This window comes from Nannobrachium achirus (genome assembly GCF_963921795.1).
Source record: "Nannobrachium achirus genome assembly, chromosome: 3".
Taxonomy (NCBI): domain Eukaryota; kingdom Metazoa; phylum Chordata; class Actinopteri; order Myctophiformes; family Myctophidae; genus Nannobrachium; species Nannobrachium achirus.
In genome coordinates, this window is record NC_137812.1 from 28,053,136 (window position 1) to 28,073,221 (window position 20,086).

The following is a 20,086-nucleotide window of genomic DNA, read 5'->3' on the forward strand; positions in this document are numbered from 1 at the left end:
GCCTTAAATTCACGGCCCGCCCTCTCAGCATCCCCCGGGTGCTGAAGTCACATTTATACGGCTAGCATGATCAAGAACACAAGATAGTAAAAGGCACAAAGCATTATAATTTACTTTACCCTGCTAAATAATGATTTGTTGGCTGTAAGTCCAGCTATTTCTGTTATAGTTTCCCCTTCTAAATTGATGTCAGCACCCGGGGGATGCTGATAAATTTGCTGAGTGGGCGGGCCGTGAATAAGGCTTATGGGGGCCAGATCAAGTCAAACCATGACTAGTCACGGGGAGAGCTTGGCTTCACGCTAACACCAAGGAGGTCAAGGCGGCATCCCGCAGTAGTTCTGACAGACCTGGACTATGCGGACGACATCAGCCTGCTCTCCGACAGCATGGAACAAGCACAAGAACTCCTGAACAGGGTGGAGATAGAGTGTGCCAAAGTTGGTCTCAGGCTAAATGCTAAGAAAACTGAGGTTATCACCTATAACCTACCTGATCACTCACCTCTGACAACAACAGAAGGAGCTGTGTTGAAGGAAGTCAAGGACTTCAAGTACCTGGGCGCATGGGTCGACTCAACTGAGAAAGACCTTAAAGTAAGGAAGGCACTCGCTTGGAGGGCCCTGAACAGCATGAACAGTGTATGGAACTCTAACCTCCCCCGCCAAATCAAACTTAGCTTCTTCTTTGCAACGGTGGAGTCTGTTCTCCTCTATGGTAGTGAATGCTGGACCCTGAACCTAACCCTGCAGAAGTCTCTAGACGGGTGCTACACTAGAATGTTGCGTGCAGTACTCAACATCAACAGGAGTGCACATGTTACAAACAGGAGCCTGTATGAGGGAATACCAAAGGTAAGCGAGAAAATTGCCAACAGAAGAATGAGACTAGCAGGACACTGCCAAAGACACCAGGAGCTTCCAGCCAGCAAATTGGTACTGTGGGAGCCAACACATGGGCACCGGTCGCGAGGACGTCCCACAAAAACATACGTGGACGTACTCAAGGAAGACGTAGGGACACAGAACACCAATGAGCTGGCCAGATGTATGGAGAACCGAGATGACTGGAAACAACGATGGAGGGCTCGTCTGAGGACGACCTAGATAGATAGATCTGGCCTAGAATATCACCTGATATCAACCAAAACAAAAAACATACGTCCTGGATTAATCAGAGAGAGTCCGATCGAGGCCAGATAAATATCATAACGAGTCAGATATGTCCCAGAATATAACCATACATCATCATCATATTTCAACTAACATTACTAGTAAGACACCTGAGGGTGGAATGCGACCTCATGGTGACATGCGCGCGCCAATTCTTGACCATCTGGCCAACCACAGCGTTTCTCTGACGATTCTAGTTGTTGTCATTCTGGGGGGAGTTTGTTCATGTTTTTGTGAGGGTATCAACCCTAGGAGACACGGGGAGAACATGCAAACTCCACACAGAAAGGCCCTATCGCTCACACCCTAGGTTGGGTTGGCGATAGGGCCTTTCTGTGTGGAGTTTGCCTAAACATGGAGGTGTGGTACAGAAGGACTCATATATGGGCATAAAAAGTATGTCATGTGACATCACTTCCTGTACAGACAGTCAGACAGACAGCCATTGACTCCGACCTAATAATGGCTACTGTCTATGACGGTAGTTCCATATGACATATTGGACTAGACTATCTCCATATATAGTGTTATCCACATCTCCATGTTAGGACTCATATATGGGCATAAAAAGTGTCATGTCATGTGACATCACTTCCTGTACAGACAGTCAGCCATTGACTCCGGATTAACAATGGCTACTGTCTATGACGGTAGTCCCATATGACATATTGGACTAGACTATCTCCATATATAGTGTTATCCACATCTCCATGTTTAGGCCAAACAGATTCGCTCCATTTCTCGTATAGGTCCAAATGCCTAACGTTGAGCTTGACAACGAAACGTTCTTAACACAGCCGCCCCCATATTTACTTTAGAAAATATGTTAAATTCTAAGTACGTTTCGAGTACCGGTTTGATACATCGACTTAAAGTTGGATCCAGGCCTAATAACTTTATCTGGCCGCCCCGTTGCCACCTCCTTGTTACATTTTCTTTTCTCCAGGTGGATGGACATTCTTTCATGGACATCCTTTCATAGGTGATCTAAGTCCAGCCGCCCGTATCAGCCATTGACTCCGGCCTAACAATGGCTACTTTCTATGACGGTAGTCCCATATGACATGATGGACTGGACTATCTCCATATATAGTGTTATCCACATTTCGTGTAGCCGCCCCGTACAGGAAGTGATGTCACAACTCGCTGACATCTCACTGACATCACAGAGGTTACGGAAGGAAACTCAAGCGACACGGTTCTTCAGAGTATATGCGACCTTCGGTCGCAAGCAACAAACAATAACAATAATCCTATGGTCCATATGATGTCCTGGTAATGACGTCAAGATCACTGGAGGTCATTTGGCTTGGAGGGATTCGTTATGGCAAAACTATGGCAGTTAAAATGTATATTAATTGATTGACTAACTGACTGATTGATTGATTGATTGATTGATTGATTGCTTGATTGATTGATTGATTGATTGATTGATTGACAGATACCATGAGCTGTAAGACCCGACAGTTGAAAAGCTCATTGGAGGCCTCCTCACAGCCCTGGTCCAGCTTCAACACCTGCTCCATGGCCTTCTCTGCATCACCATACCTCTGATACACACACACGCACACACACACGCACGCACGCACGCACGCACGCACGCACGCACGCACGCGCACACACACACACACACACACACACACACACACACACACATATTGAGAAAATAACCACTATTTCTTTTTCTTTTCTTTTTTTGAGCGGTGGTAAACCGCTCCTAAGAGTGGCTGTGCGTGTGTCTGTAGCCACTTTTCCTCAGTGTTTTGCCATAGCAATGTGTTTTCCTCAGCGTTTTGCCATAGCAATATGTGTGTGTGCGTAGCCATATTACATCATATTACATCATATTACAAAATCCTAGACCTATCTGTAGCCACTTTTCCTCAGTGTTTTGCCATAGCAATGTGTTTTCCTCAGCGTTTTGCCATAGCAATATGTGTGTGTGTGTGTGTGTGTGTGTGTGTGTGTGTGTGTGTGTGTGTGTGTGTGTGTGTGTGTGTGTGTGTGTGTGTGTGTGTGTGTGTGTGTGTGTGTAGCCATATTACATCACCAATTACATCCTACTTATATCCTAGTCTTTTTCCTCAGTGTTTTGCCATAGCAATGTGTTAACTTTTCCTCTTTTTTTATGCTAACCTTCAACCCCATGAGGGCACTTCCCTTGCGGAAGTATCCTTTTGGCCAATCAGGAGCCAGCTTGATGGACCTGATGGCGTCTGACAGGGCTGCAGGGTACATCTCCAGACACCAGTAGCAGTAGGACCTGTTCCCATAGAATCTGAGAGAGAGAGAGAGAGAGAGAGAGAGAGAGAGAGAGAGAGAGAGAGAGAGAGAGAGAGACAGACAGACAGACAGACAGACAGACAGACAGACAGACAGACAGACAGACAGACAGACAGAGAATGTCTTCAATTATTGATCATTGATTATTTTGTGTTATAAATGGATTAGATCAATGACTTGGACCGGGAACGCATCTGTGTCACGTAGCGACTTTAACCATTATTTTTTATACTTTGGCTGTTCAAAAATATCAGATACCGTATACAAGATCATAACGTGGCACTATCTTGTAGATCTGCTATTTTTTCAAAACCATGGAAATGTGTGCAAATCTTTGAATATATGTTCTTTTAAAGCAAACATTTCTATCAAAAATCTTTGCTTCTGGGTGGTCCCCGGAATAAAATATTTTGAGATGGGGGTCCTTGAGCACCACAGATAAATAAAACCATTATGATTTAGTAGACTTTGTTTAGTTATTTTTCAGGTCTTAATGGGTCAAGTGTTGTTTCATCATTATAGATCAGTTCACCTGTGGTCTTTGGGGTCGCAGTGGATGGCAGCTGTAAACATGTCCACGGCCTGGCTGTAGAGGCCCTGCTTGAACATCTGGATGCCTTCCTCTGGTACACACACACACACACACACACACACACACACACACACACACACACACACACACACACACACACTCACACACACACACACACACACACAGTTGGAAGTTATTGAACACCCAATACCGTGGAATTCTGCTGACTCAGTAAAGCCGAGTTTAGACCCCAAAAAATGTGCGACTATAAACAAAACTATTTAAAGCCCAAGCCGCTTGTCACGTCATCGTACAACTGTGTTGCATGCCGAAAATAGCCAGTCTACAATATGGTTTGGCTGACTTTTGGTGTATGACAGAGAATACATTAAATTCCCCTAAGACTCACCTGTTAGTGCTACTCCTCTCCTCTTCAATGGATCCTTACTACTGTCCACCTGTGATCACAGCACAATGGTAAACGTGTCACTAAAGTCATTTATTTTTTGTATGTCGTACTTCCCACATTATGTCCCCTGATGATGGTCAAATTAGTGTCTTAGCAATGTGACAAAAACAAATGAAATCTACATGGATTCAAGGCTTGGTGTAATTGAAAGAAAATAAGTCCTTTTTTGGGCGAACTACTCCTTTAAGGATATTCTATAGCAGTGGTTCTCAAACCTTTTCAAATCAGGGACCCCCAAATTGATATGTATTTGACCGTGGAGCGTGGACCCCCCATCTAAAAATGTTTTGTGCCAGGGACCCCAGAATACTGTAGATTTGTGTAAAGAACAAGAAAAATAAATAACAAAGAATAATGTAGATTAAAAGAAAAGGCAGATCTACTGTACAAACCTGTACAGTGTGTGTGAGCTTGTAGATGTGCTATTTTTCAATAGCCAATGTATAAATGGTTAAAGTGTTTAAAATGATTGTGATGAGTGTGTGTGTGTGTGTGTGTGTGTGTGTGTGTGTGTGTGTGTGTGTGTGTGTGTGTGTGTGTACCTGGCTGCTCCTAGCCTCGTTCTCCTTGTTCTCCCGTGAGCTCTGTACCGCCCGGCCCCGCCGGCCTTTGGGTTTGATGTGGCTGGCAGCGCCGGCCACAAACGCACTGTTCACGTCCCACTCTGGTTCCTGGAACACAGTGAGGTGAAGAGGACGTTCATTAAGCATTAAGTCTTGAGATATTTTAATTGCTTTTGAGTTTTATGCACTAAAGCAGGGGTCTTCAACAGGGGGTCCGGGACCCCTAGGGGGTCCTCAGAGTTAACTACAGGGGGTCCTCCAAATCTTCCAATCCTTTTTATATTAACAACTTGAACCCTAGTGTCCATATTCTGCGAACTAACTGTAGCCAAAAATAGCAGATCTACAAACTCACAACGCCTCGCACTGCGAGGCGTTTGTAGATTTTGTAGAGTTTGTAGATCTGCTATTTTCGGCAAAGAGGTTTGGTGTAGAGGGGGAAAAGAGCAGACTAAGTACAGAATAAAAGGTCAAGGTAATGACGGTTCAAGTGGTTAATATCTGAAAACACAAATTGACATGAATCCAAAATACACTGATGATTGTGCTGTCAAACAATGAAACTACCGGTATATGGAATCTATGAAAAGGTTGTGGGGGTCCCTGCTTTGTCTCTCTCTTAAGGGGTCCTTGGCCTGAAAACGTTGAAGACCCCTGCACTAAAGTTAATGAGAGAGAAAATAAACACTGTTTTTGAATGATTTAGACCTATGTAAAAAAAAACAATAACGGTGCAGAAAAATAAAAAGAACGTCAAACCGGCTCCTGTTTGCCTCCCAGTGCGTCAATGGCGCATGCCATGACGTAGAACATGTCCTTTCCTTCTTTACCTGGCCTTGGTTTTTCATGGGTTACTGGTAAACACGTCATTTGATGACATCTGCCAGTAACTGTCCTGAATACCTCAAATAGCCACAGTGTCAAGGTCTGCTCCTCTGGCCTCCTGGACACATTCTCCAGACCTTGGACTGTGCATGTCTGTCTTCTTCTTTTTCACGAGAACTAATGTATTTTTCACCCACTGAAATCACAAGCTGTAAAAACCTGTGATGTGACAATAAAAGTGCTTGTGATTCTCAGGCCTGTCTAGCCCATATAGACCAAGTTTTAGAACTCCTGATATAGGCCGATTCTACGAATGTGTTCTAAATCCTATTTTTTTTTTTTTTTTTTTTCTGAAAAGATTATGTTGCTATATCAGTGGTTCTCAAATATCGTCATGTCAATGACCCCCAAAATGATATGCATTCGGCCGCGGACCCCCACCTCAAAATATTTTGTTCCTTTCAGGGACCCCAGAAGCAAAGATTAAAAATGTTCACTCTGAATTTGGGTCTTGCCTCAACCTAGATGCATTATACGTAGATACACGCGGTCTAGCATGCCATCCACCCACCTCCTCCACGGCTCTGCAGGCAGGCTGGCGGTTGTTGCCGGTGTTCCTGGTGGTCACCAGGGCAGGAGGGGCTGCAGGACGATGAGGAGCAGCAGGAGCAGCAGGGGGAGCAGGAGGAGGAGGAGGAGGAGGTGCTGGCTCTTTGTTGCTCCTGTAAGGAGCCACTCTTCCTGTGTTCTTCTGCACCGCCTGCACGCTCTTCTTCTCCTCCTCGTCACTGTCACTCTCCCACGCGCCTCCTCCTCCCTCTCCCTGACCCTGTTGGATCAGGGACACGGAGCAAACTCTTTCAGGGTTGAGGAGGAGGGGGAGGGCCAAAGTACTACTGCACCACAGAACACATGGATTAAATGGTAACCGGAAAAACTCGCCCTAAAACAAACCCGACCCAAACTCGTTTCCCAACGGGTCTGTGGCCTTAAGCTAGATGCAGAATAGACTAAAATCAAATATTTGCTTCTGGGGGTCCCTAGAACTAAATATTTTGTGATGGGGGTCCGTGGCCAAATACATACCATTCTGGGGGTCCTCCACATGACAAAGTTTGAGAAACACTGATGGCAACATAAATTTCTTTCAGAAAATTGTTATGATTTAGAAGACATTTGTAGAATGTGCCTATCAGTGGTTAAGGACCCCCAAAATGTGTTTTTGGCAGTGGACCCCCATCTCAAAATATTTTGTTCCACGGATGGACCCCTATCACAAACCTTTTTGTTCCAGGGACCCCCAGAAGTACAGATTTGATTTTAGTCTAATCTGCATCTAGCTTAAGGCCACAGACCCGTTGGGAAAAGAGTTTCGGTCGAGTTTGTTTTAGACCGAGTTTTCTGGTATTCGATTAAATCACCCCAAAAGATCTAATCTATCTATCTGGGGTGCTTACCCACCCCATGGATATTTTTTTTGTTTTTGTCGCATTCCTAATCCAATAATTTAATGAACAACAGTGGTTCCCTATAAAGACACAAAGAGCCTGCTTTGTTCACTATGGAGACACAAAGAGTATCCTCAAAAAATATCCATGAATTCAAGTCTCCATGGGGTGAGTAATCATTTTGGGAGTGAACTATCCCTTTAACCTTTTATATGAAATATCCCAGACCATTGTGGTTTCATGGATAACACTTCAGTTCATATGCTCTAATCTTCTGATCTACAATGACTTTTTTTAATCCATGGGAACGTTGATGTTCCAAACAACATTATTCAAAAGACTAACCCCCCCTCCCCCCATTGGCATGAAAGTTTTTTCTCTCTGTTTCTTCAGACCTTGCTATTTTAGAAAACAACAACATTTTTGCGGATGGAATCATCAGCGTTTTTTTTATCCGGTTGGCAAAATGACCCTCATAAATTGGAACATTTCAGTGAGAACTGTAGGAAAGCATTTCAACTATTCCATCCTCATGGGCCCATGGGCGCGAACGTCGGCGCAGCCTTACTGTTTTAGGCACTGTAACTGATGCTCTTCTCCAGATGGACTTATGGTGAGTATAATGGTTGAATAAGCTTAAATTCCAACAACGCCCAACATCGCAAACATCCCCATAGCATGGAATGTGACGGTCAAAACCACAGGCAAAATACTAGAGAAGTAGAGAAAGGGGAAGGAAATGAGTCTTGCCTGGCCTGGTGAATCCTCCATCTTCTCCTCTTTCTCTAGTTTCTTCCGTTGTTTCTGTCTCTGAGGGGAAGAAGATGAGAGTTAGCTGTAGTTCTTGTTTTATATCGCTGCTTTCGGGCAGAAACCTCTTATCTCCATGTGTTTTTCGTAAATTAACGGCCTACTTGATCATACTATATAGGGTTCCCCAATAGGCGGCCCGCGGGCCATTTGCGGCCCGCGGGGGGCTACTGTCTGGCCCACACCAACCCCAGTAATAATGGTGGTATAAGAGCAGCAACAACACTAGTATATCGTCGTTGTCGGCTGGGAATCTCGTATCTCCAAATTTGTACGTTCTTTCGCAAATCATACAAGGCTGTTGCACAAAAGTATAGTGAAAACAGCTGATCTACAAGCACACAACGCGAGGCGTTGTGTGCTTGTAGATCGGCTGTTTACATACATTCTGTTTACATACATTCAAAACGAACGGTTTTGGACATACAAGATTTTCACCCGACAACGATGATATCTGAACTGTCGCTGGAGTAGCAGGAACGCCGCCGCCGCCCCCTGCAATGTTGTGGCCCTCGGCTTGGTCCCCTAGACATAATTCGGCCCTTGGGGAAAACTAATTGGGGAACCCTGCTATATAGTGCCACACAAAAGCATCAAAAGTAGTAGATTGTAAGCTCTTAACGCGGCGCGAAGCGATGGGTTTCGAGCTTGTTGATCTGCTATTTTTGTTATTTGGAACAGTTTTGGAGAATTTGGACATAATGAGGTTTCCACAGTCCGACAGAGACAATATACAGTAATACTTGTTCTTGGTACTAACTGTATTCTGGAATCCAGATGAGTACACTAAGATCTCATGGTTGTACAATCTGAGCAGACCTATCATTAAATTAGACTGTGTGAGTCTTTTAACCAGTTCAACCCTGCCAGCTAAGCGTCCATATTCTAGGAGAAACATTGGCCAAAAATGGCCGATCTACAAGTTCACGTGTCGTATTGCGACTGATTGTGAGCTTGAAGATCGGATTGTTTTGGCAATGAGATTTGGTGTAGACATGCCACAGTACAGAGCCAACATTTCTCTAGTTTTAAAACCACACAAGTTTCACTTTGAGAGTGTAAAAATAGACCCTTACTTACATGAGGTCATTGTGTTTGGTGTAGTGTGTGTAAGTAGACTGTTGGTGGCGCTGGTCCATCTCTCTATACTCACTTTCCTCTTGGCTCTCCTCCTCTCCGCTCTCCGTCTGTTTTTCTCCTCTTCACTCAGACACTCCTCCCCACTGAGTGTGTCCTGCACACACACACACACACACACACACACACACACACACACACACACACACACACACACACACACACACACACACACACACACACACACGCGCGCGCGCGCGCACACACACACACACACACACACACACACACACACAAACACGCGCGCGCGCACGCACGCACGCACACACACACACACACACACACACACACACACACACACACACACACACACACACACACACACACACACACACACACACACACACACACACACACACACAGTCACAGTCACAGTCCCACACACAAGACAGATTATCACGGTAAGGGCTCAACCAATGAGGCATAAACTGCACCACCACTACTATGGCAGCTGAATCCTTATCCCCTTACGGGTCACTTGCTTTTACACTTTCAAAGTCAAATTAACACTCTGTGGACTTTACTGTGTGTGCCGAAGTGTGCGACCATCACAACGGCAGGATTCTCTTCAGGGGACTTATTTGTGGGTTAAGAGAAAGAGTGAGAGACAGTGAGACAAAGGGAGAAGCGGAAACGTGATACCGTACAAGATGGCCCACATTTCTTTGTCTTTATCCTTTTCCCACTTTTCTGCCAATTTAGTCATTATGCCGATAATGTGTTTTGTCCCTGTCACTGGTGACCCTTACTTGTGGGTGGGGGTAGGGTGGAGACACCAGTGCTTCTCAAACTTTTCCATGTCAAGGACCCCCAAAATTGTATGTATTTTGTATTTGTATGTATTTTGCTGCGGAACCCCCATCTGAAAATGTGTTTTGCCAGGGACCCCCATAAAAAGCTTTGCGTTGACAAAACGTTTCGAGAATAGATCAAACGTTCCATGTTTGTTCTATATTTGGGTGGTACCAAATCATGGCTCCCTCTATTGTTGTGGCTGTAGGTGTCACTCACTTTGAAGAAGTAGTTTGTTCAACAGGTATGAGGGCACTGAAGGCACTGTCTCGATCTCTATTTATCTTAAATACCAATCCTAGTGATATAGTGGGTCATGGCCATGGGCTTAAGGCAGAGAAGTAGTGGAATCAGTTTGTTTGTTTGGTGTAAGACTCTCGGGCCGGACGGACCATTTGCTGGCTGCATGTCATTCCCCTTCTACGGTCTCTCTCCCAGTTAGTTCTCTGTCCGTCTGTCCCTCACCGACTATCAGTAAGGACATGTATCAATCAATCTATTAGCCTGGAAACACACATTTTGCCACAGCTAAGTAGACATTTCTCTCAGTCTGGCCATGCCAGGCTATAAATCTATAGATATGATTGATGGCTGTGGCTGTGTGTGTACCTGTGAAATATAGCTGTCACCTCCTCCTCCTCCTCCACCCCCGCCCCCAACCTCCATCTCCTCCTGATCATCTGGCTCATCTGAAAGCAAACATAAATGATACATTATTTGACAGCACAGGGTTCCCACACATTTTTACCAATTCATTTCCAAAACCTTTCCAAAACTTTTCGAGAATATTTAACCCAATTTCCAGGACTATATAACAATAATTCAGCTCAATAACAAGTCGCTTACCCCTATGCACAATGCCCAAAGACAGGTAGTGTATGGCAGACTCAACCTTTTCAGGCCGTGACCCCCGAAATAATCATATTTTAACTGGGGACCCCCACCCTGACGAGCACTAAGAGTTGAAGAATTTTGTATAACACGTTTCTATTGTGAAAATAGCAGATCTACATGCTCACAACGCCTCGCAACGCGAGGCCAATGTTTAATTTGTAATTTCAGAGGTATTAACAAAATCAGTAACCAAAGACAATGCATAGCTATTTTTTTCCAGGACCTTCCAGGACCCTTGATCAATTCCAAAACTTTTCCAGTACTGGAAAAATATTTTTCGAATTTCAAAATATTTCCAGGAATTTTATGACCGTGGGAACCCTGACAGCATCAATACAACATTGATACACAGTGTGAATTTAAAAGGGTGTATTGTGCAAGCGTGTGTGGGTGTAAGAGTGGAGGCCTATGTGAGGTGCATTCATGCATTCAATTGTTTGTTGTTTACACCAATGTCGTCAAGGACCGCAATGGAAATATGCTGTCAGCTTTATTGCGTTCTCCTTTTGATAATGGTGGGGCCTATAGGTATGTATGCAATGCATTGTACATGTACCAACATGTATCATGTCAAAGTTTATACCCAACAGGGGTTGGCATACCGTAGCTAAATGGTTAGGGAGCCCACCTGGGGAACCAGAGCCCCTGGTTGTCCCTGGTTCGATTCCAGGCCAGGCTAGCAATGTCGATGTGTGTCCCTGAGCAAGACTCTTAACCCCTAATTGCTCGCGCGCTCCTTGTGGGCAGTGAATCAGCTTGGTTGGGCTGAAAATACTTAATTTCCCCCTCAGTTTAATAATTCTTTGGGAAAATGGAAAAAATTAAATACAATAAAAGAATATAAAAAATAAATGAAAAAGGTTATTTAAAAAACACGTCCTGCTCATGTATTAGGAGTGTATTATGACGAGTCACCATAAATAATAATGGGTGTTTTTAATGAATTTATCATGGTTAAAATGGAGTTTGAAGTTACAATGGGTGTGTATGGGGAGAGGCCCTGGGCCTGGAGGGCCCAAGCAAATTAAAAACTGTTCAGTGTGTTCATAAAAGCCTGATTAGACAATAAAATGACCAAAAGTTTTTTTGAAAGTGAAATATCCCTTTAAACTGAAGCATTTGATTTGATTTCAGTCAGAGACGATCCCTTTGGTTGGAAGTGAAAGGAAAACGAGGCCCTCCAGGTCCAGATTTTGGTTGAAATTCCCCATGTTTTGGCTCGATTGCCTTAATGAATGTCTTCGCCTTCCTGTGTTCCAGGAACCAGCTAGTGGGACGTGAACAGTGCGTTTAAACCCAAAGGCAGACGGGGCAGAGTGGGACAGAGCTCACGGGAGAATAAGGAGAACGAGGCAAGGAGCAGCCAGGTGCTCTCTCTCTCTCTCTTTATCACACACACACACACACACACACACACACACACACACACACACACACACACACACACACACACACACACACACACACACACACACACACTCACACACACAGGTTATTCTTTAACGTTTACATGTTAGATGTTAGATAGCGTCGCTGTAGGTCAGAAACCTCCATATCTATATATACTGTATATATATATATATATATATATATATATATATATATATATATATATATATATATGTGTGTGTGTGTTTGTAAATCAATGCCCTATACTTCATCATACTACAGCGTCACACAAAAGCATCTTGTAGATCTGCTACTTTTGATGCTGTTGAATTTGAATCCAGAAAAGTAACAGTTTTGGACATACTGTATGAGGTTTCCACCTGACAGAGGCAATATATTCAGCTGATACTTCGCCAAAGTGGACGTTTTTAAACAAACATCAAGTGGTCGCAGATACACGTTGTTGGATTGTTGAAGGGATCAAAACTGTGTTGTCCTGGTCAGAAGAAAGAAACACCACCTCCAACCACAGGGCCACACACCCATCATGCATAGAATGTCTGGCACATTTCTTTATGCGCGACGGAATCATACTTCATACCCAATACAACAGGTTCTCTGACTTCTCAGTGTTGTTGTGCCACACCTCAAAGAGATACTGTGCTATTTCTGACTATGAACGCCGCCGGCATAGTAGGACATTAATTAACAAAACAAAACAAAACAAAAGGTCACGTTTCGACCTCGCGGATCTGCTACTTTTGATGCTTTTGTGTGACTCTAGTATGATCGAGCGGCAACGATATATAGGCTGTGTAATGAAAGCTGCTCTCTAATGATGTTGTGATTGTGTGCGTGTGTGTGTGTGTGTGTGTGTGTGTGTGTGTGTGTGTGTGTGTGTGTGTGTGTGTGTGTGCGCGTGCGTGTGCGTGCGTTCTGTGGGTGTGAATGGGTGGGTGGACTCCCAGTGACTGGCACATAATCCATGGCTGTGTCAGTTTGTGTTTGGATGATGAGCCATGATGAAACATTACACACACCCTCTCTCTGTCACATGTCACATGCTGTCACCACTGCTTTATGATGTGTCAGTGTTTAGTCCATTAACCCATTAAGACCTGAGGCTGCTGATTCTACAAATGTCTTCTAAATCCTAACCGTTTTCTGAAAAACGTACGTCGCTATATCAGTGGTTCTCAAACCTTTTCATGTCGAGGACCGCTCAGAATGTATTTAGACGCTGAACCTACACTATATAAATTCAAAGATTTGCACAAAATGTCCAGATTTTCTTTAAATAGCAGATCTACAAGCTCATAGCGGCAAGAAGTGACACGCTATGAGCTTGTATATCTGCTATTTTTTTTATAACTGTATTATCTGCTATTTTTGAATATCCAAAGTATAAAATAACGGTTAAAGTGGTTAAACTCTAAAAGGACACAGATACTTTCTCTGACTGAGGCATATTCTACAAATGTACGGTAGATCTAAATCAGTAATACTCAAATGTTTTTGTGCCAAGGAAGGAGCCCCCAAAAAGATATAATTTAAAGCTATACTGTGTAAGTTGCTCAACTAGTGGTCAGTAGCGGTATTGCTTTTTTCGGCCGTTTTTCGGCCGGAGTCGCCGCGGACCACCGCCGCGGACCACCGGAGCGGCGCCAGCAAACCACCGCGACCGATAGTAATCCGTGGAGGGGTAGAACGCATGATAGAACGTAATTTTCTGGCCAGGATTTGTGGATTAAGAGGTTAAAATCCTTCACCATGGTAAACACTGTAGCCAAGCGGAGGCGCTTCCTGGAGACCAGAGCAGATAAGCTGTGATTGGCCGGTAGTGTACCATGTGTGCATGATCGGCGATGTGATTGGGCAACGTATACACAACGTATACAGATGATGCAGATTACGTCATTTTGGCGCGAAATCCCGCCCCTGTCACTGCTAAGAAGAAAACATATAAAGAGAAGGCTTCAGAAGCTGAAAATAACGGAGTGGGTGTTCTAAAACTTTAGCGATTTAACAGTTAGGACAATTTTAAGATTTGTTTTATAAAAAAAAGTTACATGGTACAACTTTAATGGGTTAATGTTTGCAGCGCTTACTTTTTTTCCTTACTTTATCTTGCAGAGCTGTGTGTGTCGCTCGGGATAAGAATGTCTGCTAAATTCCTAAACTGTAATTGTAATAAACCAAATCATCATGACATCACTGTCACAGCCAAACATGTGTTTCCGGGTAGATAACGCCGGCAGCGTGTCATTGGACCAGCGTTATTCCTTAACCTTATTTCTGGAGCAACAGTACACTTATTGACGATTAGAAATGTATCATTATGTTCATTTGACAAACTAGACATAATGTCAAATCTGGACACAGTGTGGATATATATCTAATCCATATTTGTTTTCAAACAGTGTGTTCTGGTCTATTTATGCTGTAGAAAAGTACACAGATTACACAAAAACAGCAGTTATTACAGTATAATTTTTTTTTCTTCTTTTTCTTTTTTCTTTTTTTTTTTTCAACTGACATTGATGTAAGGGTATATGAGAATGTGACTGACCACGGCACCAACCCATTTAACAGCAGACATTTTGACATTTTGACTAACTTACTTGACAGGTATATACACTCAGCCGAAGGCAAAAAAATGTTAATTATGGGTTCGTTTCAGAAGCGTGAAGCTAACTAGAAGCTGTCCATGCTGGCACACAGAAAGACCTACAGCTGTCTGTCGGATGGAAACCTCAGTCCAAAACTATTACTTTTCAGGATTAAAATTTGTATCCAAAGTAACTAGAAATACTGTTCCTACAAAACACTGAACAGTGTGGGCTCACATGGAACACCAGGTATGGGCCCACACCGCTGCCTTTGTAGGTCGCACTTGTTGGTGATGATGTCACTTAGAACGCTGCTCCTCATTGGCCAAGGGCCCTGCCTTTGTACTGCCGGTCATTTTTTTAGGAGAATAAACTCAATAAAGATTTGGTATAACATACTGGTCTCGCCTTTCAGCGAGCCCACAATAATATAGGTCGAAAAGCTCAATATGGAGATTTTCTGCCCGACGACAGCAACGATTTGTTGAAATGAAACACACCAACAATTAACCATTTTAGCAGATCTGCTACTTTTGATGCTTTTGTGTGACGCTGCAGTATGATAGCCTATATTGATTTACGAGAAAAAATGATTGATTTACGAAAAAAAAATTAAAATACGGAGATAAGAGGTTTCTGGCCGACAGCAACCATAACCTGTGTTTAACTCTCAAAATGCCTGCTGTAAAAAATTCCAAAAGTTGACCAGCGTGCCCCAACGATATATACTAGCCCTATCCCCATCCCCACCCCCTGAGAGAAGACTGTCTGGACAGAAGCTGACAGAAACACAATCCTGCATGTGAGAACTTGTTGGACTGTGTAAAATGCTGCCGTTTCTCGTGGCTGTAAGTGGCCAGGAAACATGCGGCCCATAAAAGGGCCGGCTCCGGCCTCAATCTATCCCGCCACGTCCTCAAAGGGAAACAAAGCGATGAGGAATATGTGTTTAACTCCATTCTAATGAATGTATAATGATGATAATAAGCGCTTTTTTGAGTACCCAAAGACGCTTTAAATGGGGGTATGGGAGTTAACAAATAAAAAATGTTTATTAGGGGTGGGGGAAACACTAAGACTAAGGAGTAAAATCAATAAAAACAGTGGAATGAAGGGGGGAAAAAAGTGGGTTTTGAGGGTGGGGGCAGGGGCGTCACACCAAATTCTGGGCCCTGGGTACAAGGATTCACTGCGGGCCCCCCATGAATGTTAACTATTGAAAAATAGCAGATATACAAGCTCACAGCGCGGCACCGAGTGCCGCGCTGTGAGCTTGTAGATCTGCTATTTTTGAAAAATCGTGAAAATGTGTGCAAGAAACCTATGTCAAGGACCCCCAAGATGATATGTATTTGGCCACGGACCCCGATCTCAAAATATTTAGTTCCAGGGAACCCCAGAAGCAAAATTTGAGTTAGAAATGTTCGCTTAAAAAATACATACCGGTATATTCAAAGATTTTCACAACTTTTCAAAAATAGCAGATCTACAAGCTCGCAGCGCGGCACTCGGTGCCGCGCTGTGAGCTTGTATATCTGCTATTTTTCAATAGATAAAGTTATTAGGGCCCCTCCACCTTGGGCCCTAGTAAGTCAGTCCCACTTTCCTACCCCTTGTGACGCATCTCTGAGAGTTTTGGGAAGTGCATTCCACAGGGTTGGGGCAGCAAAAGCAAAAGCTCCGTCGCCCCAGGTATGGTACGGTTTACCATTTGAGTAATTCCTGAAAAAATGGTATACCGGTATATATGAAATGTTTATAAATGTACAACAGTCTGCCTTGAGTCCATATTCATAGCATAGCACAGCTGGAAAACAGCTGTTTTAAAAAAAGAAGAAAGAAACGGGGGTCAAGCATGTTGTAACAAAACATTCCTATGTCATGAAGCAAGGCCTTCAGGCCTGGGTCGTTAGGTCACAACACATATCCTTGCGTCTCAACACACGAATTGTACTGTACAAATTTTGACAAATGTGATCTACATTTATTATGACAAATTGGTTTACAGTAAGCTGTTTCCCAGGCCTTCATGCTGCGTTCACACACTGCCACATACAAAGATACATGTACAATATGCAACATTTGTAGCTGTGGCAAAAGCTACAACAGCTCCAAAAAGAAAATACACTGGTATAGAGCCCTGAGGGACATTAAACTCTTTGCAGCTTTACAAGATTTTTTAGTGTTAGAGTTTGGACAAGCTCGTTGGAAATCACTCAAAGTCAATGGTCCTGCGTACCAGCTGTTTCTACGAGCGCAAACGAGTGAAAACGAGTGCTTCCAAACTCTGACACATCAAAAAACAATCAAGACTCAAGTTAAGTTGCTTATAAACATGTCTATGTGGATATTTATTGAATAAAAAAGAAAACCAATTGACGATAAGTAATTTGGTGAGTTTAACGTTGTTAAATACAATCAGAAACGACTTTTCTGTTTGGATCAAGGGTGGGTATAGCAACTCTATATAGATGTCAGATAGCATTATAGCATCTGAGTTGCTTGGGGCTAATCCCGACCTATACAGTGGGGTTCTACGTACGTAAGCTGAAGCAGCATTTAGCAAGCCTCAAGTCCATTCCCTTGTGAGGGGCCTAGCTCATATCCCAACACCAGAGGCCCAAGCAGAAGCCAGGCCACAAATATCAGTGATTCAGTTTCTGAAATAGCATTTAGGTGCCCAGACCATGAATATTCCAATAAAACTAATCTCCCCCAATGTCACAGCATCATGCATGGACACAATCATGGACAGAGGTCAGGCTGTGCATGGAGGGATGGGGGGGGGAGTGTTTAACAAACATAAATAGCAATGAGGTAAGGACACAGACACACACTGACACACAAGTAGTGGTGGCCCAAGTACTCAACCTCAGCACTTGAGTCAAAGTATCTCTCCTCCTGGTCAAACATGACTCAAGTACAAGTGAATGTTGCTCTGTGAAACTTGCTTACGTATTCAAGCCCATGCTTTTTTTAACCCATTTAGAAACGGGTACACATTATTGTGTATTATTATTTTATGCTTTAACTATTGAAAAATAGCAGATCTACAAGCTCGCTTGTAGATCTGCTATTTTTGAAAACTTTTGACACGATTCTATAAGTGAATCCTTCTAAGGTTTTTTGAAAAACCTATGTTTCTATGTCAGCAATCTGGCCAGCCGTCGTCAAAGAAAAGGTCCTTTTCACAAGCTCAGTTAGTCTGTTCTTGAGAGACTACTACGTCAGTGGTTCTCAAACCTTTTTCATGTGAGGGAACCCCCAAAATGATATGTATTTGGCCACGGACCCCCATCTCAAAATATTTAGTTCCAGGGACCACCCAGAAGCAAAATTTGAGTTACAAAAGTTCGCTTAAAAAATAAATATTTTCAAAGATTTTCACACATTTTCACTCGGTGCCGCGCTGTGAGCTTGTATATCTGCTATTTTTCACTGGTTAAAGCATTCAATAATTCTAGACCGAAATGGGTTTAATATGCCTAAACCCTAACCTTTAACCTCACAAAAACTATGCCTAACCCTACTACTGTAACTGCGGAGCTGCCGAAGAAGCGGAACAGTAATGATAACTGAACAAAACCTGGGTAAATAAACACAGCTGAAGATAATAGTGACATTCATCTTTTTGGGGTTTATTTCGTTTAGATGAAACAATTAGCGTTACTACCTTCGGGTGAGTTGTCAAAAAGTACTGTCTGTCCATTCATTCATTTAGAGGTGTGCTGTGCATGTGTGTGCGTGTGTGTGTGTGTGTGCGCGCGCGCGCGCGTGTGTGTGTGTGTGCGTGCGTGCGTGCGTGCGTGCGTGCGTGCGTGTGTGTGTGTGTGCAGCACGGCTTGTTGTTGTGAGCTGGTAGATGGACTATTTTGGGTGTGCAGCACCGGCGTGCAGCTAAGTATAGCAGGGCTTTAAACAGGTGTGTGTTCCCTGCTATGTCCCCCAGTCAGAGTCTGGACAAACAGCCTGATAGGATATCTGTACAACAGAGGTCCTGTTCTCACGCACACACACGCACGCACGCACGCACACATTATTAAATTAATCTTTTATTGCTTCAGTCATCAAATACATTTCTGTAGGCCTACTTTTAGCCATAGTAAAGCCTGATAAATATCAATCCCCCAAATTCCACCAGAATACTGAAATGACATCTGTGTGTGTTAAAACAAAATAAAATAAATATATATATATATATCTGCTTGTATCTGACGGTCTGAGGTTGGCAGGTATGTAATAGGACAGGGGTCTTCAACAGGGGGTCCTCCAAATCTTTGTGTAATAGAAACTTTGTTTTATTAACCACTTGAACCCTAGCATCCATATTCTGAGAACTTTAGCAAAAAATAGCATCTCTACTAACTCACAACGCCTCGCAGTGAGCTTATAGACCGGTTTCTTGTTTACAAACATTGAGACTAAATGCACAGCTGAATGTATCATGTAATCAATTCCCACCAATCCCCAAACCTGTTGTTTTGGGGAGCGCTGCATGGTTTCTATTTATTGGCTAATTTTGGTACCGACCCATCAGTGTGACGTGGACCAGAAACCCGTCTATAGATCGGCTATTTTCAGCAAAGAGGTTTGGTGTAGGGGAAAAAGAGCAGACTAAGTACAGAGTGAAAGGTCAAGTTTATTATGTATTGACGGTTCAAGAGGTCAAATATCTGAAAAGTGAAAACAAAACTTGACATGAATCAAAATACACTGATGATTGTGCTGTCAAACAATGAAACTATATGGAATCTATAAACAGGTTGTGAGGGTCCCTACTTCATCTCTCTCTCAACTAAGGGGTCCTTGGCCTGAAAACATTGAAGACCCTTAAGAGGTTTCTGCCCCACACAGCGTCCCACACAGCGTCTAAATGTATTTGCGGAGCTTGTTGCATATAGTTGCATACAGTCACACAGCTCCCTATGAGAGCATTTCAGTGATCGTGGCGTGGAACTCCACGCCACAGCGCGAGTCTTCCCGGGGTAACAGGAGGATCAGCTGGGAAAAGAAAAAGAAAAACGTCTCAAGGCCAAAAGCATTAATTTTCCCTGGAATGCAGGATGCCAGACAAATGAAGAGAGCAAGGGAGCCACGGGTTTGAAAATAGACCCCTTTCTGACAAGAGTCCTAGAAGGAGTGGCAAACAGTCAAAGAATCTGC

General features: G+C 43.4%; 1 protein-coding gene across 1 annotated transcript in view; it reads right to left on the reverse strand.

The window, feature by feature from the left end:
* Positions 1-20,086, reverse strand: part of LOC308282153 (uncharacterized protein) — a 48,506-nt gene that overhangs the window by 17,521 nt on the left and 10,899 nt on the right. Inside the window, exons 2-10 of the mRNA XM_080722497.1 lie at positions 10,641-10,720; positions 9,256-9,336; positions 8,043-8,102; positions 6,416-6,673; positions 4,999-5,127; positions 4,397-4,445; positions 3,988-4,078; positions 3,309-3,450; positions 2,618-2,722 (exon numbers count right to left, since the gene is read on the reverse strand). Of these exons, the coding sequence (XP_080578623.1) occupies positions 2,618-2,722; positions 3,309-3,450; positions 3,988-4,078; positions 4,397-4,445; positions 4,999-5,127; positions 6,416-6,673; positions 8,043-8,102; positions 9,256-9,336; positions 10,641-10,720 (995 nt within the window). The remainder of the gene's footprint in view (positions 1-2,617; positions 2,723-3,308; positions 3,451-3,987; positions 4,079-4,396; positions 4,446-4,998; positions 5,128-6,415; positions 6,674-8,042; positions 8,103-9,255; positions 9,337-10,640; positions 10,721-20,086) is intronic.